Consider the following 23229-nt stretch of genomic DNA (forward strand, 5'->3'; position numbering starts at 1 on the left):
ACAAAGAAGTCGGGCTAATTTCGGAGGCTATGGGATACATCAATTTAAATTCTTCCAAACACGACACTGTTGCCTGGCACCTGTTGGTAATCTGCGTCAGAGGGTAAAAGTGAATTACTTCAAAGCACCAAAACGCGTCACTCTCCTGTTATAGTCAGGAAATCTTAAAACCGTCCAAGGAAATCCTCCTCGAAGGCACCATCTAGAATTCGTCTGATATATCTACATCAACATTGTAGGAAAGTATGCTTTTGTTCCAGTGTCTCTGTTATCTGACGTTTGTGGCTTGTACGGTGTTGTCTGAAGAACAGGACCAGCAGTGTAAGTCAAATATTATGATTGAAAAACGTGATGCCGTAAATTGAAAGTTACTACTTAAATCGCAAAAGCACTGACGAGGATATTTTAAATCGCTGCTGTAATGATTTCCCTTAGTCTCTTATTAATAACACTGCATCTGACGCTTTTTTTTTCACATTATTTCAAAATTCTACGTCCTTTAAACCTTCGAAGTTTTTCCATCAACTCGGAAAAATTGGAGACATTTTATATCTTTGTGTACAGCATTTTCGTTTTTGGTAAGATGTTTAAATTTTGTATCCGCGACAAAATTTCTAAATAAGTCTGATTCTTAAACCAAATCGTTACTGATGCAGATGTAAAGCGTTTTCGTCAAATCATCTGAGAATGCATTGAAAGTAGACTGAAAATATGACGGATACCTAGTGTACAAGCTTCACTGCGCGTCAAGTGCATGGACCAAAAAACATCAGATTCAGTAAATTTGGGTCAGAAGGTCTGACATTCATGTCGACATTCATAGTATACTTTTTAAAGATTTTATTTGAAACTTAACTGTGTACGTAATTATATGATTTTGCGTCGGGTAAGTGGGGTGAGGAAAGAAGATTCATTTTAATTTGAGCTCAAAGCCTTGTTACCACAGAAATCACTATTTAAAAACTCCTTGATTTTTTTCCTGATTTTTCCCTGACTTTTCCCTAATAAAAATAAAATTTCCCTGACAAATAAGTACAAAATGTCAAATTCCCGCCCCCCTTTGCAACCGTCCTTTCTACCCATTCATTTGGGACCGATGAGTTTTCAACAAACTGAATTTCCCTTCTTTATAAAAGACAAAAGAAAAAAAAAATCGTTGACATCACACTGGCCCGAACTTTTTTTTTCTCCCAGCCATCAATGGAATGAGATAATTTTACTTTTCAATGACTTTTCTTCAAAATGTTAGGTTTCCCCAGACCCAAAATTAAATTCCTCAGTGACTTTTCCTTGACCTTGAAAATTTTCTTTTTACCCCTGGTCTATCTCCTGACCCGTGGCAACCCTGTAAAGGAGGGTGGTACGTGTAGCTGGAGACTGGGCACTTAAAAGTCAAGATTTTCCGTGGTAAATTATTGGGATATGCCTTAATCATTCCCAGCCCACAGTCATCCATGCCCGAGTCAGTCCTTTATCCAATCCATTTTTCCATTTATCCTTTTTCAAGTTGATCAGTAGTGCATTTTCCGTGACAGCCACCCGTTTTCACAGAAAACGAAAAAGTAAAATTAAATTAAATTAAATTAAATTAAAAAAAAAAAAAAGTGACAGCACGCAAAAAGGAACTGACGAAGCAATTGCTTCTGATCGCATGATTTGTAGGAAAAGGCAGCAATATTATATTCCTTATTCAGGTCAATTAATGATAGATGGACTAGGTAATTGTCGAATTTCAATTACTTGCAACCAGTATACAGTATGGAAAATGTCAAGTAAGTTGTCATGCTCAGCAGGCACTGCCTAGACCCGCTCTATTAAGGAAACTACAAGATGATGTAAATTAGCCTTTCCGCAACGGGAAAGCCGGCGAATTAAGTGCCTGTGACGCCACCGTGGCAGTCTAGTTCAAATTTACCGATTTTGATTAATTTTCGCACTAAAATGGTCTTGTAAAGATCTACTCATTGCAAACATAAAATTGCGACTCCCCCCTCCTACACGATATATTTCACCACACCTGGGAGTTTTGAAACATTTTTCGATACTTTTATTGGTCTAATGCATTTGGTATTAAATTATTCACTGAAAGGTGAGAAACAAGGTATAGTTTAGGGGTATACGAAATACATATAAAGATTTAAACTTTTGGGGGCTTTTTCGTTCATTTTCAAACCATCATTTGTCAAAGTTATCATTTCCTTAGTGGTTGTTGCTGCGATTTTTGGATTAAATCAAGATCAATAGCTTTTAAATTGTACGTCATTCATGGGTAGAGGCAGGAGCTATTCTGGCTCCTGGTTGAGGGGATCTATTCATCAAAACTGAATAAAAGCCCCGACAATTTAGAGCTAGAGGGTTAATATTACAAACTAAGAGCGTCAGTTTCATCACAATTGGGTAAAAAAAACAACAACAACAACAAAAAGACTATTTATTTGTTTCTTCGTTCTTTTATTCCTGTGGTTTAGTATTCTGCGGTGATGTTTTATGTTCTTCCACGGAAATCTGTTCTAAGTGGAAAAGAGATGGATTTTGCCACACCGCATATGCAAAGACCTACTGCATGGAAACATGCAACCACTGTCAACGAGGTAGAGCCAAAGACATTCATCGTTTTGTTAGATTAATTTTGACTTCTACTATAATGGATTATGTCACAATATGGTGTAACTTCACATCAAGCCATTTCATTCCATGTTAGACATGCTTAGTCATGTCACGCCCTGTCAGTGTCATGTTATGTCAGGTCATGTCAGTGTCATGATACGATATTTGTCACATTACGTCACAGCAAGCCATTTTATGTCATGTTAAACATTCTACTTCCCGTCATGTCACATCATGTCATGTCATTTCTTGAAATTTATGCCACGTAATCAATATTATCTTTGTGATTCGCACGTTTCTTTGTGCGTTTTGTGTTGGCCTGTAGGGTTTTCAAAAGTCAATGCGCCCGTCGAATCAGATCATCCAATACAAGAAACCAAGATTTAAAAAAAAAAAAAAAAAAAAAACAGAACTGGCAAAACGGAACGTTTCTCTGTGATTTGTTCGTTTCTCTGTGAGTTGTGTGTTGGCCAGTAGCGTTTCCAAAAGTCAATGCTCCCGTCGAATCAGATCATCCAATACAAGAAGCCAAGACTCTTTTTCAAATTAGAACTGGCAAAACGGAACGTTAAGTCACGTAATCAATACTGTCTTTGTGATTCGTACGTTTCTCTGTGTGTTTTGTGTTGGCCAGTAGTGTTTGTAAAAGTCAATGCTCCCGTCAAATGAAATCATCCAAAAGGTTTTTTTAAGGTTAGAACTGACAAAACGGATGCTTATTTAATACTACATGTAGTGCTACCACAACTTCAATAATGTTGTTAAAGACTAGTACAGTAAGGAAGAAATGAAAATAGAATTTGGAGGGATCTCAGAAACTGAACAAGGATACTTGAAACAAATCAACCTATAAAAGCAGACAACACCAGAAAATAATTATAACAACAAAAAATAATAATGATAATAATTTCCGTGCAGAAAGCAAGCGAACAGTTCTCGATGTGCGTTACGAAGGCTGTTACCGCGACGGATTTCAGAGCGACTTTGAGAGGATGATTCCAATGAAACGCGAGCTCATTGGAGTGAAGACATGTGCGAACGTATGCCACTTGAAGGGTTACCCGTATGCTGCTATACAAAACGCCCAGTTCTGCATGTGTTCCCAAAAATATGGACGATATGGACTGGCTGATGACGACAGCGAATGCCGGAGACAGTGCCTGGCTGGTTCGCCCGATGAGAAATGCGGTGGGCCATGGAAGAATGCCGTGTACAGAATAGGTACATTCTGCGTACTCTTTGTTCTATTCTCTCTATTTGCACACTCCTTTAACTTTGCCAAATAACACATTGAACTATGTAGCTACCAGCAGAGGCCGTAATTATCTCTCTTATCCTGATATTTTTTTTCTATTTTTTTTTTTTTTATCAAAATCACTGAAAATTCTGTTCTGTGAGGCTAACAAGCATTCAGTTTAATACTCGTTCCAGTTTGGCAAATACCTTGTCCTAAAATCTCATTACACTAGACCCGCTTTAAATCTCTCCAAACGAATTCCATATGCCCGTTTAGGGATTACTTCCACCTCTGACTATTTTTTAAATCTTTCCGCAGCTTCAAGAGAATTGTTAAGCGCAGGTGTAAACTTGAAAAACGTGGAAGACAGCCTAATAAACGCGGCGCCTCAAGAGCATGGAATGGAGAGCCAGGCTTATGACGGATTAGCTCATCAGTTGGAACGCTTGAGGGCAAAAAGGGGGCTTTACAAGAGATAGGTCGTTTCTCTTTTCACCGCATACACTCGTGATTTAAACATTGACTTCACTGGGTTCAGATGACAGCAATTTGAATGGACAATCATTAAACTTGTCGCAGGTCGCCGGTTACTGAAGATTACTACTAACTTTTACTACTACTACTAAGCTTGTACCAGCTCAAACAAAATAATCTCACACTACTCTTTCAACTACCAAGGAATATGTTATCCATTCAAATAGGACTACTCAGTAAATAGCGTTTGGTTGTACACATTTTTCAATTTATTCTACTTGGTTACTGTTTCTAAAAGCAAAATCATGCTTCGTAATAGGGACAGGTTCTCGTGTGTGTACATGTATGTTAATTTTCGGATAAGGAATATCCTCTACATCCTCGCCGATTCTCCAGTGGCAAATTTCAAAACCTTCCCAAGCTGTCAGCTGTCTTAAAATTATAATTCCAGCTCAAGTCTACGGATGGAAGGGGACGGGGAAGCGGGGGAGTTATATACAAAACGAAGAATATCTAATAACAGCAATGTTTCAATCACGGGTGTACATGATAAGAAAATCAGTGGTAAAACTCATATTTTTTGGTATTTATAATTTTCTTGGACAATGGAGAAACTAGCAATAGTCTGCGCAGAGAATCTCCAAAAAGAAACAGGTAGGACATCAAAATTCCTACCAGTTAATCTGGGAATTTCAGTTTTAAAGTCAAGAATTTTTCTTCCTGGGATGATCCAGTATTTGTTTCCTATCAACTTGTTCACTTAAACTTAAGTATAGTTATAGAAGTGAAAAGGAGTTGGGAATCATTTGTTGCTAGCCAGCTGGGATTTGAGGATAAAGCAGTTTCAACGATTTTGTTTGCTTGTTTGTAAATTGGGAATAAAATAAATAACTGACTGGCTTTACTGTTCATTTGTGCTTTGCTTCTGTGGACGCTAGCTCATGCATTTCAACCAGTTAGTAGGCGCACCAAACACTGGGAGTGATATTCTGCGTACTGTACACCCCAGGGACCACTCTCCAGGTGCAAAGTTTCACACCTCCACCGGAATTCCCAAAGCATAAAAAATTAAAAGGAATACCTGAAATACAGGCGTGCAAGCCCGGAGCTGTTTGTCAACCCAGATCCTATTCGTGACACGAAACGAGTTTGGGTGGTAAATTTAGGGAAACCCAGCGCCGCAACATATTCAAGTCTAGTACCACAAGAAATAGCATGTTGCTCTGCAGTCAGACAAAATTCTTCTCAAGCACGGTAAGGAAGAAACATGGTGAATAAATCATTAACGAATCTCCCTATCCCCAGGTTCAAACTCAGGTTAAACCTCGGTTACAATTTTACAGTCCCCTCCGCCCACTTCATGCGTGCCTCATGCAGTTCTAAAAACGTAGTTTTACATGTAACTTGTTTGATGGTGGTTTGTTTGCCATATGAGTTCTCAGTTCTCACTACCTTCAAAAAATATCAATATTACAGTGCTATTGTTTAGAATTTTGACCCACATAGTCGTCGTACAACTCAACACTTTGCATGGTGTCCAAAGTCTACCAACAAAACAGTAATAATAATAATAAAAAGGAACAAAGCAGAAGTTTCTTTTATTATCGGCTTTGTCCTGGGCCGATTCTGTTAGGATGATAGTGCCTGAAAACATATAAACAGGAGTAAAATAAGATTAATGGAGAACACCATAATCTTTCAAGCTCACAATAACTAAGAACAAGACAGCTTCGTTGGCTTCTTCCTGTCGAGGTGTATCGCAACGGTTACTGAGCAACCCAAACATTGACAACCACATTATGAGACAAAACGTTACCACAAGGTCTTAAATCTACAAGGTCTATTTGACTAAGGTTATACGCGGAACGAAAACTCTCTTGACATTTGGTTAGTTATCAGTACGTTACAATTTGATTTCCAATTTCCCTAAGAAATTTTCCGCCTGCAGATAAAGTGTTCAACCAGATCGCATGCGGTGTTTGTCCACCCCTCGGTGATTCCACACTTAGTCGATAAAAATTAGCATACCTTTTTGGCGAATTGTGGTAAAATAAAAGCGGTTCTGTGGACTTCGGTACTGTAGTATTTAAGTTGCAATTCTTCAAGTTGATCGTCAGTAAACACTGTCACGGGATTATCAAATCTTGTGCCCTTACAAAATCAAAATAATATTTTGGTGAGTATTAATAATTCAAATATTAAGCATTTTCAGAACTAACATGCTAATTAGTAGTGAGGATCAATGCCTCGAACTTGATAAGGCCTCCCTGTGCGCTGACTTCTCTATTAAGCAATTAAATTATGAGCTCGAGATTTCTAGCGCGTGATAGTTGACGAGGGCGTATCTATCACGCATAGAAATGAAGAGCGAATAATCTAATTGTTTTAGTATAAATCTACTAGTCGTTGTAAACTTTCTAAATCCTCTTCATATACACTTCCAAAACGCTAAGAAGTGGCCGCAATTTTGTTAACAAGGGTACACTGCTACGCTACTCACTATCTATCACAGAATAGATGGTGAGTAGCGTAGCCAATCAGAGAGCGGTATTTGTGAATGAACGCTACTACATTTATACTAATAACCAATAAACCACTCGGTTAAAGATAGACGTTTTAACCTTGCAGTCAAATGGTTACAGATGACCAAAAATACTGTAGAATCACAACTCGACTCCAGTACTGGATGGAAGTGCAGTGCACAAATTTTAAATAGCAGGAAAAGAGAGTGCTACCTTTTACTAAAGTTTAGCGTATGACATAAATTAGCTATGGCGAGGTCGGAACGTAAATGTTAAAACCCAATGAAAAACTAAGAATGAATGGTCAATCGATGTATTTTTATTAGCTTTTGCAAAAGGTAAGTAAGGACACTAATTATAAAAATTCAAACCATTAGTAATTTAAAATTATTTGTTCACTCATTCATTCATTGATTCTGTTTATTTGCCTTTTTTACTTAATGTACAGTATTTATAAATATTTTAATGTGAGGCGAGGTGACCTCTAGAAACCATCAGGCTTTTAGTTGAGGCCACTTCGTACGTAACAATACGGTTACATAAATAGTGCAACAGTGTGCGGCGTTGCCAGTTCAGTAATTATTTTACTAAAAACTCTAGCAGTTTTTTCTTAAAATTGGGAAAACTTGACAATGAAGTGATTGTAACAGGAAGGGAATTCCAGATTTAATATTTAACAAAATGTAAAAACCGATAAACCTTATCCCTGTGCCAAAGCATGAATGAATAATACAAAAAAAGTAGTTATTAGTATCAAGCTATAAAGTATCGTTTGTAAATCGGCCCTTAAAAAGAGGTTACTGAAAGAAAACGACGGCTGCAACGCAAGACTCATAAAACAAACAAAACACCAACAAACAAGTTAAAACCGAGGTACCTCATTCTTGCTACAAAGTATGAACCCTATTTGTCCACTAGGGTAGGTAGGTATAGTTGTGTATCCATAACTGACTATAGGAAATAACCTTCTACAAAACTCTAAGACTGACTTGATCAGTGGTATGTGAAGCCAAATACATTCACCTATGGAATTAAAATACAGACAGCACATAATTGACGTTAACGTTTTCAGCGTCAATGAAAGTCAATGAACTTAACAGACGATTCACTCTGGTTGGACTCTCCTCAAGGAAGCAGTTGTGTCTGAAGAGTAGCTACACCAACTAATGTATGCGTTTTGAGATTACAATATTTGAGGAGCGCAAGATAAAGAATCAGATACTCTTCATTCTTTACTCTTTACATGAATTCGACTGCATTGTGCATGACAAAATCTGCCCGAATTTAGATATTAATTAAGTTATGACAACAGATTCAAAATTTATATTTGTTATGAGGACTACCATGATGATACCTTACAACAGTAATTTTTTGGACCCTGTTGAGTAATAGCAATAACCTCTATTTGGTCAATGGGAGCAAACATATAAAATTTTTGGTGCACACAAAAATGAGACATTTACCTTGACAACACAATAAACCATCAGGTTTTAATGCTTTTTTCATGAGTTCATAATATGATTCCTTAAATAAAGACTCGGCTGGACCTAGAGGGAAAATAAATAATACATAGCTTAAAATGAGTTACACCTTACTTGTTTGTACAGAAAAGAACCATTGTATACAAGGTAGTCTGTATACATGTACAATTTGCTAATGTAACACTGTAAACAATAACAACCACAATAAGAAAATAATGATCAAGTTTGCTAGACAGACTTTGCTAAAATTTTTGGTGTAAACATTTATGTATGGATGGTTGAGTATAGAATGCTTTTTTGTCTGTGCAAGCAATTGGTTTCAAGGGTTACATTAATTTTGATATGTTTTAAATAACTATTAACTGCACCTTTAATTAAAATGCAAATGAAAAACTCTGCTCAAATAAGACATGTTGCTACAGTCAATCATCTTAGCAGGCTTTCAAGGAAACAGATGTTCACTTCAACAGATTCAAAAGTCACGTGTGTGGGTTGTGTCAATAAGCTAATATGTTGTTTGTGTTGTTTTAAGGTTTATTGACTGGTGATCATAATGTAATTATATTTATAAAAACAATCATGAGTTAGGTCTTCCGAAGTTCTGAGTTCATGCATTATTTAACAAATAAAGAAGCCTAAGCCATGTACTACACTGTGATAAAACACAATGGGCATTTGAGAACACAAGGGAGTGATATAGAAGTACATGTAATGTGGCACAAAAACAATAAAACATGCTAAACCCATCAGAGCGTGCACAGGGTCCTATTTATATTATGATGAAAGATAAAAGTAATTTACAGCCTTTCATTGTCAGTCTACAGTACACCTACCTACAGGATCTGAAGAGTCTGTTATGATTACATCAAATTCATTTTCATGCTTCTTCATATAATCAAATCCATCTCCAATACACTGAGTGAGCTTGGGTGAACTAAAACCTTTAGCCATGTTTGGTAAATATTTTTTACACAATTCAATTACCTCCTGTTGTGACAAAAAATAAGTGCATTATTATCAACAAAATAACAAAAATATATAGTTGGTATAATTTATTAATATTACTTTTATTTACTGCCAGTGTGAGCTGTGTCAATTTTGTGTAGTTATATAATACTAGCCAGGCCGGACTTGTATAATATTTTTAAATGACTGATGACTTGTATATTGCACATGTGTTTTCTATGTGTCTTCAGACAGAATCTGGACCACACCACACACCCTCCTTCTGGACCCCCTTCTGGACCCCTCAATTTTTCTGTGAAAATAAAGAAACTAGTAAATTACAGCTATAAACGCAATCTTCATGCATGCTACCACTGCTTCTTCTTGATGCAGCATTAAGCTTGAAAGAAGGTGTTCCACTTTACTCAACACATTCCCAAGGTTTTGTTTAGCATTTCCAAGGGAAAACAGAAACTTTTTGGCAGCTACTTGGGCAATTTCTGCAAGTAGAATGGACTCCACCCCTTTTCTTTTCCACCATCCTGGTTTTTCTGCTGACCAGTACCAGAAAGGCATTGCTTGACATGAGTCAGGACAAGACACCCATGGACACATGAGAAGGGGGATGGTGTGTTGAGAGTTGAGAGTTTGAGAGTTGAGAAAGAACTCACAAAAGCCGTGGAAACACTCACCTAACAGTTTGTGTTCCCACAGCATTTCTCGCTTCCCCCAAACTTCCATTCATGTTTCTATACTCCAAAAGCAACACAGGAAATGTTTTCTTTTTCTTAATTTCAACATAGTAATAGGTCATATTTGTACTCTCGGTGTTAGACTAGAACCAGGGGAGTCTTTTCAAATGCAAATGGAATTTATTCCCCCGCATGAGCCTCCATTGCAAGCTAGCTAGTTCTAGTCCAGTACCGAGAATACAAATACATGTATGGCCTATTATCATACCTTCCTCATCATTACTTAACTTTGTGCACTAACATCTATTAAGCAATTATTATATAACCCCTACTTACCTCATCTATCTCACACTGGACTATAGATTCCACTGCAGGATGCTTTGAGACTTCCCGTATAACTCCTCCATCACCACCACCAATGATAAGAACCTACAATGAACAAAATTTTATTAATATTAAAAATGTGTTTCAATTTTTAAACTTATTTAATACTTTATTGTGCAACAAATATCAGCAAGGTGAGCATGAGGGAGGAACCAGTCTCAGATGATCTAGTCTAAGTCTACCACAAGAATTAAGTCCAAAAATCAAAAGTCAAACTTCTGCTAACAGATGCATCTCTTGCAATGTTAGATTATAGAGCCATTCTAATCCCCAAGTGGACAAATGACAGTCCCAATGATATCCACCACTTACAAGAGGACTGACAGTACAAATACATGTACAGTTGTACATCATCTCTCTCTGTGCCAGTATTAAATTTTTGTAAATAATTCACACTCATCATGTTCAGAATACTGAACATTATACTGTGAAATTGCAATATAAAGTTAATTTAATAGACTTAATTTATCAATAGCTGTTTTGAGAAAGGTTGTCCTAGCCTGTAGTTACTAGGCCTCTAGTAGTCAGTCTAAGCATTTAAGTATAATGGAAACAAGGCTAAAAGGTATTTAAAGGAAACACTATAAAGGGACAGATCAAACATGGTATTGAGGATGACTTTGTCCACCACTAAGAGACACAATGATTGAGTTTTCAATCAAGGATTGCTGAGTTACCACCTAATAATTCCTCTTGCAATGTTGCAAATATGCATATCATACCTCTTTGGAGGACTACCCTTCTCAACACTGTTGTGTATTTTGATCATGATCATATGGTGTTGGACTACGTGACTGTACAAATAATGGAGTACATGTATCAGACTGTCATGAAGGTCCATAACCCAAAATACCTTTTTAGGACATGGATGTGAATTTAGAGGAAGGAATGTTATCATCTCTTGATAGGAGAACTCATCTCTGTCAGTGCATTGTATAACACCATCCAAAACAAGAACTTTCCCATGATGTTTACTGGTAAAAAAATGCAAAGAATAAGACAACATTATCTGCCTGCATACATGTGGCCTCTTTCTCACAAAGGGAAGTACTAGATGAAGTCTGTGGCAGTCCAGTGGCCCATACAGGCAGAGCTTATCCCAGTGTTTCTGTAGCATTAAGCATTAACTACTACATTGTATACATGAAGCGCAGGTATTTCTACTCCCTCCTGGATTAGATGCTAGTCGATCGTAGCATTACCCCCAGCATTAAGTTTGCCAGAACCAATGCATAACCAATGACCCAGCCAGGACTCAAATCTGGGCAGCTCAACCCAGGGACCAGCACCAAGCACGGTCCAGGGCGTTAAATTTCCACAAAACAACTATAAAAGGGATAATTTATATGAAAACAACAGAATGCCATTAGATTATTTTCCAGCCAGTTGATGAAGCCAATAACTTATGAGCTACATGTAGGGATTACAAAGTGTATACAAAACCAAAACATATCAGTTAGACAGATCATCAAATTGACCAATCCTAACAGGTACCTTTTAAACACTAGTATATCCTGATGTTTTGATTTCCCTTCAAATAAAATTTCATCCACTTCAAGAGACAGAGCTTGACCAGGCCACTGGTCATTTACCTCTGAAAACCAGCCATTCTGTATTCTGTTCATTGTATGGTCTAATCTTGTATGAGAATGTAAAAAAAATAATAAATAAATGAATATCATTATTATTTTTCAAACGCTTCTACTGTATAAATACAAGAAACCTACAATTACTAACAATTGTTGGGTTGAATTGTAATTGGCTGCAGGTAGTGAGCAAAATTTGTATTTCATACATGTACATTGTATAATCTCAATTTCTGAGGGTGCAACACACGTTTGGCAGGATGCAGGAGGAGGGTAAAAATGGAGTTGAGATGCAAAATGCAGGATGACAGAAATATTAATGGCAGAATGCAGGATAAAAATATTTTCATCTGCAGCTCCTGTCATTATTTTAAATTTTTACATTAGCTTGTGAACTGCTTTTAATTACTCAACATAACAGCTAGTTTACCAACTGGTGAAAACACCTATTGGTTATGAGAGTTGGTAAACAAAATACCTTCAGGGGTTAATGGAATGTTAAGCAAGACAAATTGTATCATGAAAACACTGAGCCATATACAGATGAAATATCAAGATCAATCTTGACATTTCAAAAATAGACAATCTTTACTTTGCTCTACATGAACATCCTGATTTCATTATAAAACAAAATTGTGCAAATCCTGCATATTAAAGCACAATAATTAAGAACAACAACTATTTTTACTATTTTCTTCTTGAAGCTGGCCATCGTACCTTGATTGTCGTGCTTGCTGCACAAAATTCACTCACAACACTAGCCACGAAATTGGTGTGCACTCAAACTCTCAACTGTGAAGTAGAAAGCTTTTATTTCACATTTTTATAAATTTCTTTAATTTATTATTTTTGGGGCCTGAAAGCCAACATGGTCTCGTCTGAAACATTAAGGCATCAATGATCTGATAATTTCTTTTTTCAGGTCATTAGAGTTTCCATTCCTTCTAGCCAGCTTTAAAAAGGCCATCAATTTTAACATGAATTAATGATCATTTAATTAGTTCATTGTGCTCTTTCATTCCTATAGCAGTCAAAACAAAACAAAAGATTTCAAAAGAGGTTGTATAATCCAAAAAAACCCTTCCATTCAAGTCTAAGCTTATTTAAGGAAAACTGAAGGTTTTCATGTGAATTAAGCTTAACTTAAGCTAATAATTCATAGTTCCCTAATGCAGTCGACCGGTGCACCGTAATGATCTTCACAAGGACGTAAGCTTAAAATCAACGAAATAATTACCCACAAATCGCTGAAAATTAGCACTTAAACGACCGTCGATATCCGAAGGCTGGTGTTAATAAAGGTATTAACACATACCTCATGTATTCCTGGTTAATTTATCTCGTCGAAAGCAGTCGAAGAAGAAGCAAATTTTCACGAATATTGTTCTTCATGCAGAACCCACGTGTTGTTAGTGTCGGTTTTTTCCCTACCCTTCCCTAGTTAGAAGTACACGACTTTCTCCTCTTTTTACACATATCGTTTGTCTCGCCCACATTGCAGAATAATGTTAATATTTTTGTCAATTTTTTTAACAAAATTGTTACAAATTAGCAGTTTTCAATGTAGACAATATTATTAGCCGACCAAACAAGAAAGTTATTTTTACAAGTACAGCACCCTACACTGGTGAAAAAACAAAAAGCCGTGACTTTGCAAAGGACTGGAACTAGTCCAAGGGAATTTCAAAGATGGCGGAAGCTTCAAGTTCCACGAGTCACTCGAACTCTTCAAATCCTATTGTATTCTTCGATATAGCCATAGGAGGACAGGTGAAAACAAGTTTTCTTAGTTTCGTCTGATAAAAGTCAAACTGAAGGTCCTCTTTATGCATCGTACCACTTCTTCTTTACATGTGCAGGACGTAGGGAGAATGAAAATGGAATTATTCTCCGATGTTGTGCCGAAAACAGCAGAGAACATCAGGTGAGCATTTCTCCCTTCGTTGAGTTTGGTTCCTAGTTGATGTTTGCGTAGTTGGATCACAAATCCGGTAATGGAAAGGGTTGATTGAGGCGGTCGTCAGAGATTTGAAGGCAAAGGGAGGTGGCGTGGGGAGTGGATTAGTGTCTGATCGGTTGAACATCGACCTCAGTTTTTTCAAAAGATGTAAAATTCTCAGCGTTTCAGTAGATTGCGGGAAAATTGTCTGTTCATCAACCTTTTCAATGTACCCCCTTTTATTCTGACCAGATGGGAAGGAGGTTAACAAAACATATCTCCATACAGGGTGGGGGAGGGAGGGTGTAGAGCAATCTTTGCCAACTGTACAATACGAAGGAATTTTTTCATGAATTTTCAGAAATGTCAATATTTTTTGTTCTAATTGATATTTTTCTTCTCCTTTTTAATATCCAGGCAACTCTGCACTGGAGAGTACAGGTGACTTGTGACTGCTACTTTATTTTGTTGGTCCTTTGTTAAAACATGACCAGGCTACATCCATGTACAGTAGCTTGGAAAGGTTGTGACGTAACTGAAAACAAAACTGTACGAACAATATGACTATTTGACTATTAACCCTACTAAAGCGGTTGCTATTGTTTTTAAACTTTCTCCACCCTATTTGAAGTGGAGAAAGAGAAAGGTTTCAACTAGAGTTTCAAATTTTGATGTATCTCCTTAGTAAATAATAGTCACCCCATGAGAATTTATACCACCATGCACCAGTTTTGAAGGAGAGTATCTTTTAAAACAATAAGTAAATATTTACAATCCTGTTGATTAATATTTATTTATTTAACATTTCATTTAGTACAAATCCAATAGATAATGAGTAGCCTAGTGAGTACTGTGCTATATGTTAACAAAATGGCAGCACATCAGCTTCTTTAAATGTTTTCAAAGTGTCTGTGAAGAAGATCTAGATAAAGTTTTGAATGACTAGGACATACAGATTTATACCATAAAGCAATACTTCGCTCTTGATTTCTACATGTATGTGTGATAGTTTATTCAGGCTAGGCCCCTTTTAACTACAGTATCATGTGAGTATAGTAATATTGTACAAATATAACTTTTGAGCATTGACCAAACTGCAACAGCTGCAGCTTACTTTTAGTTATTATGAAACTTCCTCAGAAAAGACGGAATACCTCAAGGATACAAGGGGGCTAATTTTCATAGGTTAGTTACTATGTTTGACCATGTTTGATTTATAGATTGAAGTCTACATTTACACTTAGATGTACATATTATATGTAATGCTAACATAATATTAGGGGAAAAAAACTGCATGGTTAATACATTTTAAATGATCTTACAAAATACACTAAACATGTTGACAAATAAGTATAAATTACTAAACAGTGACAAGAACCAGTTAAAATTTACTACTGGCTTGCAATTGTGCTCCTTAACTTTGCACATTGCACATGTATATTAGAACAACCAATTTTGATACTTATCAGCTTTTTTTACTTTCTTTTTGACTTTTTTTATTTGCAGAGTAATAAAAGATTTCATGATCCAAGGAGGGGATTTTGTTAAAGTAAGTTTTAAAAGTTGTTTGGAGGACACATCAGTTCAGTTTTATGTTTACATTTTGTATACAGTCATGTGAATATATTTTCTTGACTACATTTCTAAGAATGTAGCTTACCAGGAGGCTTTTACTCTTGACTACATGTATTAACAACTAGCCACATGTTACATACTGTATAACTTAATTATGAATCTAAGGGCATTGTTTCATTACAGAGGTAAACAAATAGTTATGTAATTGTTATTAAGATTACAATTTGTTATCTAAGGATTCTAGCAGTTGTTACCTTTTCAATAAACTTTGTTACAAATTTTGTAACTTAACAGTAATATTGTATTCAGTAATATTGTAGTATTGTAATATTGTATATAGTATTTCTATTTTAACAAAGAAACAGGAGCACATACAAAACAACAGCACATCATAAACACAGTGCAGATAGATTGTACTTCAATTACAGTCAGCTTCAAGTACTTGTTTTGTAAACCACATCTGCATGAAAAGATGTCAAAATGCTGAGGAGAGGATAAAAAATGTTTGTGTCAACAGTAGCACTTAGGATTATGAGTGCCTGGATACAGGTCAGGCTGATCAACATTTGCATTAACTGTGAGTTTCAAATCACTTCAATCAAAAATTAGACAGAGAAGCAGTGGATAAGCACTTTGTAACTGTAATGCTACATATAATTTCCCGTCCAAGAGACTGTGGAATGGCATGAGTGACTCTTTGCAAATGTGACATTGCTTATTATTTGTGCTTCCTTAGGGTGATGGTACAGGAGTTGCCAGCATATATGGAGATGTGGCCTTCCCAGATGAAAATTTTAAACAAAAACACGATGGACCAGGCCTTCTGTCTATGGTGGGTATGCTGTATGTCACAGAGGGGCTAATGGTGATACATGTATACATGTAATTTACACATCAATTTACTGATTAGTCAGGGTGAGTGAAAGGCAAGCTTCCTTTTAGTTACTCCTGACCATCTCTACAGTTTGTATTGTACACTTACAATATATACATGTAAGTGTGGTGCATGGTGGTCACATGACACATGTACATGTACGTCCATGTAACTTCCTGGGAAGATATGATGACCAGCTGGTAGCTACATGTAAGCATGTGGATGACCAAGTATGTATTAATTCATGTGCGTGGACCATGTTCTACATTATGTGTACATTGGATTTATTATGTAGTTCTAGAAATTATCCATACCCACCCCAAGGAAGGTTAATGGAAATTCCAAGGGGGAGGGGGGCTTCAAAAGCCCATTTTTTTAAAGGAAAGTATGACACTAAAATGGAATTTCCGGAGGGGTGGGGCTAGTTCAAGCTACAAAACCATCCATGGGAGGGGTATGGATATTTTCTGGAACAACACATTGTAAGTTATGATTCTGAAGGCATGACTATTCCTATTGATTAAAGTTAGGAAACTTTGGCTCCCAAATTATTGTATTCTTAGCACTTGAACAAATTGCACTTTCAAACTTCATGACAAGTTTCATTAAGTCAAAAACACCTTAAGTTTGTACAACTGATGTTATCAATAGAAAATAGACTTGTCTTTCAAAAAGCAAAATGGCTAACCCTAACCCTAACCCTTTTTATATATATTATCTGAGTTTTCATTGTATTTTAACACACATAAAAGCTTATAATAAATTACATACATGTACATGTAAGTCATGTGAACGACTGGAAGCTGTTTTTCAATAAAAGATCTTAATAGCCAATGTCATATTAAGTATATTACTGTAAAAAATTGGATAGCATTTTATAATAATTATGCCTTTGGTTTATGCCTTGGCCTTTGAAATTGAAAATGAACATTCAGAATGTTGTTATGTACTCTCTGTACAGAGTATACATTTGATATATGTATCTTGGACTGCTCTTCATTTCTGTTATTAATCTACCTCTGTTGTTGGTATCATGTTTTAGGCAAATAGTGGCCCAAACTCAAATGGATGTCAGGTATACTTAAAAAAAAGTTCTTTATAAAATGCTCAACTGTCTGTGGGCAGAATGTGATCATGTCCCGAAGATATTCCACAGTTTTTTCCACATCTTAGCAGGGATTTCATTAAGGGCCAGACACTGGGCAGATTAACTGGCTGAGAGGAAGGTTTGACCATCTAGAGGAAAGTTTTTCTCATAATTAAAGAAGTTCAACTGGCTCAAACATTTTTGCCTGCCTGTGAAAACCGTTGTCCTCATGCTGAAAACGTCTATGAAACCCCTCTCTTAGGCACACATTCTATGGTATGGTACATAGTTTACATGATTGTAAATTATACAGGACAGGGTATTTGTAAATGTCATGAAATATTTACCTAGTAAATTCTGCAGACTGGCAGAACTCAAAGATACCCAATAGGCCATATTTCTCCGGTTTTCCTCCCTCCACAAAAATCAACATTTCTAAATTCCAATTCAATCGGGAATTCGAGGGCCATGGGTTTGTCAGTCATAAGACTGTTGTGTGTTACCCTCATTAAACAAAGTTAATTAATTAATTAATTAATTAATTTATTATTTATTTATATTCCCTGTATTGGACTGGAACTAGCTAGTAGCTTGCAAGTGAAGCTAATGCAGGGAGTTAATGCAAATTTGTCTGTCTGTAATGATATTCCCCTGCACTGAGGATACTAAAAAAGGATATGGTCTATGAACTGAACAATACACACATGTACATACAAATGATACAAATGTACAAGCCAAGGTGCTGTGATAGCAGGATGCTCCCTGTGAATTGATAAATTAATCAGTAATCGTGACAAGTCAACTTTAACCGTGCTACCACTCATGCAAAGATCTGGCACTAAGTTCATGATTTATACATGTGTTTGATTCTCTTAAGTTAGTTCTTTTGTATCATTCAAATGTACAAGTTGTGTGTTTGCACTGTAGTAACACGCTCACCAGTATTATTCATCGATTCAGTCATCTGATGGTCAATTACAGCAGGAGTTTAATTTACGTGCATGCATATAATTTTTTAATTTTCCATTACACATTTGGATCCCTTAGAATTCCTTGTAACGAGTGCTCATGTAACCAGATGATCATTTGTTTCATATTGTATTTCAAACTTGCAGTTTTTCGTAACTTGTGCAAAGTGTGATTTTTTAGATGGAAAGCATGTTGTGTTTGGTAAGTCTTTCAGAGGTTTTTTGAAAAGCAATATGAACTTGGTATCTGTACAAGATTATATGTCATTTCTTCTTTTCTGTACATGTAAATTATGATTTTCCTTACCTTGTACAGTGAAACCTCACTTTACGGACCAGTAATTTGGATGTCTTTATAACTTATATTACATACAGTTTGTTTTGTCCCACAACCCAGAACTCTCATTAATGTATTCTTACCTCAGTCTATAGAACTGACACCTAGACACCTCTATTTGTTAGAAAGACTTAGTTTACCTTGCAGTGGAGAAACTGGAATTCATGTAATCTTTTTACCTCTGTAGTATGGACTCCTCCATAATATGGACACTTGGGCTTGATTCCCAGCCGCTTTTTCGGGAAAATTTGAGCCCTCGGGGAGGACCCGAGAGAGCGGCGGAAATCAAGCCTAAATGGACACTTAAAAGCTCTTGCCCTCTGGTGTCTGAAGTAATTATTTCACGATAATGTAACTTTGACCACGGTGATGAGAGGATACACGTATATAGATGTTGGCTTTCAATAAGTAACACACTGGTATTGTTACAGCTATTATTTGGTAGCTTACTAAGCAGTATGAAATTTGCAGCCCCTTACCCCCTTTTCACTTCTCGTACAATGTGCATGATTTCACTGACAAGTGTCATTTTTTTACCATTACTTTTTTTAACGTTAAGTTAATCTTCAACTCCTTTTGTGATCATTGCAGGTAAAGTTGTCGATGGTCTTCTAGTCATGAGAAAAATCGAGGTAAAGGTGCCTTAGTTAATTAAATAATAGTTATAAATACAACTGTACAACTGCCATTTTTTGTATTGTTTCGTAATTTGACTGGATATTGATGTGGATGTTGTTGTTGCTGTTGTTTCTTGCAAACTCCTACAGAATATTGTTCTTCCTTTCTTTTGCTTTGTAGAATGTTCCCGTGGGACCGAACAACAGGCCAACGTTACCAGTGGTTATATCACAATGTGGAGAGATGTAGAATTACGTGTAGCTGTATTCTTAACGTGCATGTTATCACGGTCATGACGTGACGTGCCACCAGATCATAGCAACAAAAAAATGAGAGGCACTGGAAAAGATGAGTTGTGCAGCTAACATTGTTTTTGATGTACCACCTTAGTGCAATTCCTTGTCTTTCAAATGGAATGAACAGTCCACTCTCGTTTTTATGTTAACTTGACAACTTAGTGCGCTTTGTTACAAACCTAGGATAAATTGTATACGACGTGTCAAGCATGTGTACATGGTTGTATCTCTGGAATGGAAGACAGCTTATCGAAGACTTTAAAATTCGTTTCTGTTTGTGGTAAACATCGCACTGGTATTGCTGCTGGCACAAGTAATTTTAATATAATCTTTGTAAAAATGCAGGCTTAATGTTTCAAATGTTTTGCGGCGCGTATACTCGAGTCATCGTGTCACCGAGAGGGAGTAGACCTCACACCATGCAATATGAATTATAGGCCGAAAACAAAGCTTGCCATAATGAACTCAAAGACTAGCGAAAAGTTAAGAAGTCCTTTCTGCTATTATAGCTCTTCCTACGTATTCTTTGATTAAAAACAGCTTGTCTAATGCTCTGTAACACGTGTTGTGTGGAAAAGTATAGTACATTTCTCGCCCAGCAATTCTCGGAGGTTCGGACTTGACACCCCTGTACCCGAAAGGGGGCCTCCCTCATGAAAAGGACGGGGGTGCTCGTCAGAAATTTTGAAAAGAACCCTTTAGAGGTACGAAGATCTTTCTTGCTTTGTGGGGGCGTGGCTTGAAATGTTCTCGCCTCCAAGAGGTACCAGTTTTAAAATAACACATTTTCTCTTGTCATTTTTTTTTCGGCCCAATGCCCTAAAAGGACGTACCTGAAAAGCACCCTCTGTGGACCGTGCGTTTAGAGACTGACCACCCTAAAAGGTTGCCAAATCCGCTTTTTTAGCGCTCGAAACGTACGACGGGCCTTTTTTATATGGGAGTTACCCCCGGGCTTCCCCAGTCTTCTGTAATGCAATGTTTTTGCCTTTTTTTGTTTGTTTTTCATTCTTGACGACGGCTGGTTGGCGCAACCCTCGCTTTTTTTGGCCAGGTGTAAAAAATTATATGTACAATAATATACCTATACATAAAAACCCCAATGAATTGACTCCTTTTTTTCTGTGCGAGTGTTACACCACGTATTGTTTCTAATGAACTGAGCAGTAATTACCCTTCGTTAATCTGTCAGATTCAGTGAAATGAGAACAATGATTTTGATCCAAAAGATCCTTTTATCTTTAACTCACACAAAAAGATAATGACGCGACGTGTCTTATTTTCTGATTTATTGATATGTTATTACACTTGGATTATGATAAAATTGCAGTCTATTATAAAAACCTAAGTATCATCCCCTATAAATATTTTATTTACTGTTATGCGCTACCAACTACGATTTTGCAGCGACGAGCGTATAATGGCAATATTAGCTAATAAAATTACTATCGGCTAGATATAACGCCGTCTAGTACCACGAAACAATCACAGTCATTGTTAGTAGGCATTACCAAACTTTATGTCGCTAACTATGTATCTACAAATCAATCTAAGTCAAAAAAATTCCTAAATCCTGACTAAAAAAAACCTGAAAATGTTCAGGAAAAAAGTCAGGAACTATGTTAATAACCGCAGTTTTTATATATTTCCACGGGGTCTAACAGAATTATACCTCAAAGGCGATACCAAAGCAAGCTTCTTTTTGAATTAATTTACTGTATATTTAGCGATAACTTAGTTATATATACAATTAGTATAGGTAATCGTATAAAGGGTCGTACGGGGGGAGGGGGGTGTCTGGCACGGTTCACGAACGGAAAAAATAGAGGATCACGGGACACGGATATAAACATTTCTTTTTCCCGGATCACGAAAATAAGCAGGTAAGAAATCTCTTTTTAAAACCTACTTACACTAGAAAGAGTGGGAGGGAAGCGAAATCGTGAAAGGCTAATTTAAGGCTCTATAGTGCAAATCGCATACCTAAGTCACTCTCGATAGACGACTCTAACCATTCGGAGGACTCGCGTCTCAAAATCACGTAAAGTAGAGTGGTGAAACCACGAACACCGGCTAATAATTCAAGTTCTTTACGGGTCACGCAAAACCTTCGGGTCACGGATCACGAATAGCAATTTCCTAAACTCACGTTTCACGGAAAATAAAATCAACTAATCGCGCATCACGAGAATATATACCCCTGTACGACCCTCTATAAATGCGAGTGCAATGAAGAATTTACAACATTTCGCGATGTTTGAAGATTTTACCAAAATTGCAGCAGCCTTTGGGCTAGTGCAATTGGCAGAATTTCCAGATATCACGAGTAGTTTAAATCCTTAATTGCTCTAGGTTTCATACGATTACTTATTTGTTATATGACTGGAGAAATTACAAACGCACCTATAAAATAATTTGCCCCGCAGTGCAAATTATTAATTAACGATAAATTTCCCTGCTTTCAGCCGATCACGATGAAGTAATTTTCTCAATCACATAATAATATTCATGTTACCACCAAAGTATAGTTAGATACTCTATTTAACAGTTAGTTAAAATTATCAATTATTGTTAAAGACTACTCTTAACTTCGTCTGGGTATGATACTTCTGCAAAAGACTTAAGTTACAAAAATCTGATAGTGTTTTTTTTTCTGCTGTCAGATCACGGCAGAAGTTGGATGGCAGACAGAGCTCTTATCAGCTCTTTCGTCCCTTCATCTCGCTCATTTCATTAAAAAATGGCGCCCGCGCATTCAAACAATGTATTGTTTCGTGTACTATGACAATGTCATTGTACAATTAACTGTCCGCGCAGTTTGTTATGACTTACATCATTGACCTCAAATCGACTGATGCTGAGTGCACCACATGACTAATATTATAAATATTCATTCTTTCAAGTACCACAACAACAGTGTGAGTTACATACCCTGAGAACATATATTTTCTCATACATTATTTACTCCGAACCATTTTGGTCAATTACAGTGTCCTCCAAGAAGAAACTGGACGGAAGCATCTCTGGGAGTGTTAGCCGGCACTTGTAAATCAATGCGAACATCAGATGGGCAAGATAAACATTCTGGGAGCAGCTCACTTAGCAATGATCCGTGCAGCTGCATCTGATTAGCTTTTCGGACTACTGTAAATTCTTGCATTCAGAAAAATTGCATTTATTGCTATACAAACCACCCATCCAGACAGGTCTGGATTTTACTAATATTGTTCAACAGTTTTCAGGCCTTGCAGAGCGGAAGTTACCAACTATGAAAGTGGTGCACAGGAACAACAAAAAAAGTTAAGCTTCCAAGAAGGTCTTGTTCACTGGAATACAGTGGGTATGAATGTTTCCCTAACGCGATTTGCGTGACGTCAATATTTGTCACATCTTCTAGAATCAAGATCTCTTGCACGTAAGGTTGGCAAGTGCCGTAGTTATCTTGGGTTAAAGAAAAAAAGTGATTTCATCATGCACGTCGCACGCCTATTGACAAACGTATCTAATAATGAGACTCGTAATCAGTCTACACAAGAGAATATCAAGGTAAGAGAGTGAATCTCCCATATAGGTCTTATATCCAAGGTAATCCCTCTCAAGTTATTTT

General features: G+C 36.7%; 3 protein-coding genes across 5 annotated transcripts; 2 read left to right on the plus strand and 1 right to left on the minus strand.

Annotated features, from left to right (window-relative positions):
- Positions 1-36: 36 nt before the first annotated feature.
- On the plus strand, positions 37-5919 carry LOC145481292 (uncharacterized). The gene is made up of 4 exons (XM_081459746.1): positions 37-321; positions 2469-2591; positions 3526-3828; positions 4163-5919. The coding sequence occupies exons 1-4, from the start codon at positions 246-248 to the stop codon at positions 4321-4323; spliced, it is 663 nt and encodes a 220-aa protein (XP_081315872.1). The 5' UTR covers positions 37-245; the 3' UTR covers positions 4324-5919.
- On the minus strand, positions 5903-13411 carry LOC145481291 (spermidine synthase-like). Of its 3 annotated transcripts, XM_081459744.1 has the most exons (10): positions 13244-13411; positions 12646-12720; positions 11837-11980; positions 11196-11316; positions 10295-10387; positions 9155-9308; positions 8304-8387; positions 7718-7863; positions 6347-6469; positions 5903-5962 (listed from the first exon to the last, which is right to left on the minus strand). In XM_081459744.1, exons 3-10 carry the CDS (start codon positions 11965-11967, stop codon positions 5948-5950), a joined length of 867 nt encoding a protein of 288 aa, XP_081315870.1. In that variant the 5' UTR covers positions 11968-11980; positions 12646-12720; positions 13244-13411; the 3' UTR covers positions 5903-5947. The 3 variants fall into 3 exon arrangements, with proteins under 3 accessions (XP_081315870.1, XP_081315868.1, XP_081315871.1); XM_081459742.1 differs by lacking the exon at positions 12646-12720; XM_081459745.1 differs by having other exon boundaries at positions 11837-11975; positions 12646-13411.
- A 199-nt stretch (positions 13412-13610) lies between these two features.
- Positions 13611-23152, plus strand: LOC145481293 (peptidyl-prolyl cis-trans isomerase H-like). The gene is made up of 10 exons (XM_081459747.1): positions 13611-13698; positions 13788-13852; positions 14285-14308; positions 15008-15052; positions 15374-15416; positions 16179-16274; positions 17359-17391; positions 18519-18573; positions 19300-19340; positions 19507-23152. The coding sequence occupies exons 1-10, from the start codon at positions 13618-13620 to the stop codon at positions 19573-19575; spliced, it is 552 nt and encodes a 183-aa protein (XP_081315873.1). The 5' UTR covers positions 13611-13617; the 3' UTR covers positions 19576-23152.
- The last annotated feature ends 77 nt before the right edge of the window (positions 23153-23229 follow it).

Source organism: Orbicella franksi, chromosome 3 (genome assembly GCF_964199315.1).
Source record: "Orbicella franksi chromosome 3, jaOrbFran1.1, whole genome shotgun sequence".
Taxonomy (NCBI): domain Eukaryota; kingdom Metazoa; phylum Cnidaria; class Anthozoa; order Scleractinia; family Merulinidae; genus Orbicella; species Orbicella franksi.

What these genes read in the sequence shown, in the direction of transcription:
- LOC145481292 (XM_081459746.1), top strand. Translation starts at nt 246, where the DNA reads ATGCTTTTGTTCCAGTGTCTCTGTTATCTGACGTTTGTGGCTTGTACG. An exon ending in TGAAGAACAGGACCAGCAGT is followed by an intron (nt 322 to 2,468) that starts GTAAGTCAAATA and finishes CCTGTGGTTTAG; the next exon opens with TATTCTGCGGTGATGTTTTA. An exon ending in GAATGCCGTGTACAGAATAG is followed by an intron (nt 3,829 to 4,162) that starts GTACATTCTGCG and finishes ATCTTTCCGCAG; the next exon opens with CTTCAAGAGAATTGTTAAGC.
- LOC145481293 (XM_081459747.1), top strand. Translation starts at nt 13,618, where the DNA reads ATGGCGGAAGCTTCAAGTTCCACGAGTCACTCGAACTCTTCAAATCCT. An exon ending in CAAACTCAAATGGATGTCAG is followed by an intron (nt 17,392 to 18,518) that starts GTATACTTAAAA and finishes TCAAACTTGCAG; the next exon opens with TTTTTCGTAACTTGTGCAAA. An exon ending in TAGTCATGAGAAAAATCGAG is followed by an intron (nt 19,341 to 19,506) that starts GTAAAGGTGCCT and finishes TTTGCTTTGTAG; the next exon opens with AATGTTCCCGTGGGACCGAA.
- LOC145481291 (XM_081459742.1), bottom strand. An exon ending in CACATCCATGTCCTAAAAAG is followed by an intron (nt 10,388 to 11,195) that starts GTATTTTGGGTT and finishes TGTTCATTGTAG; the next exon opens with GTTCTTATCATTGGTGGTGG. An exon ending in AGACTCTTCAGATCCTGTAG is followed by an intron (nt 8,388 to 9,154) that starts GTAGGTGTACTG and finishes TTTTCCCTCTAG; the next exon opens with GTCCAGCCGAGTCTTTATTT.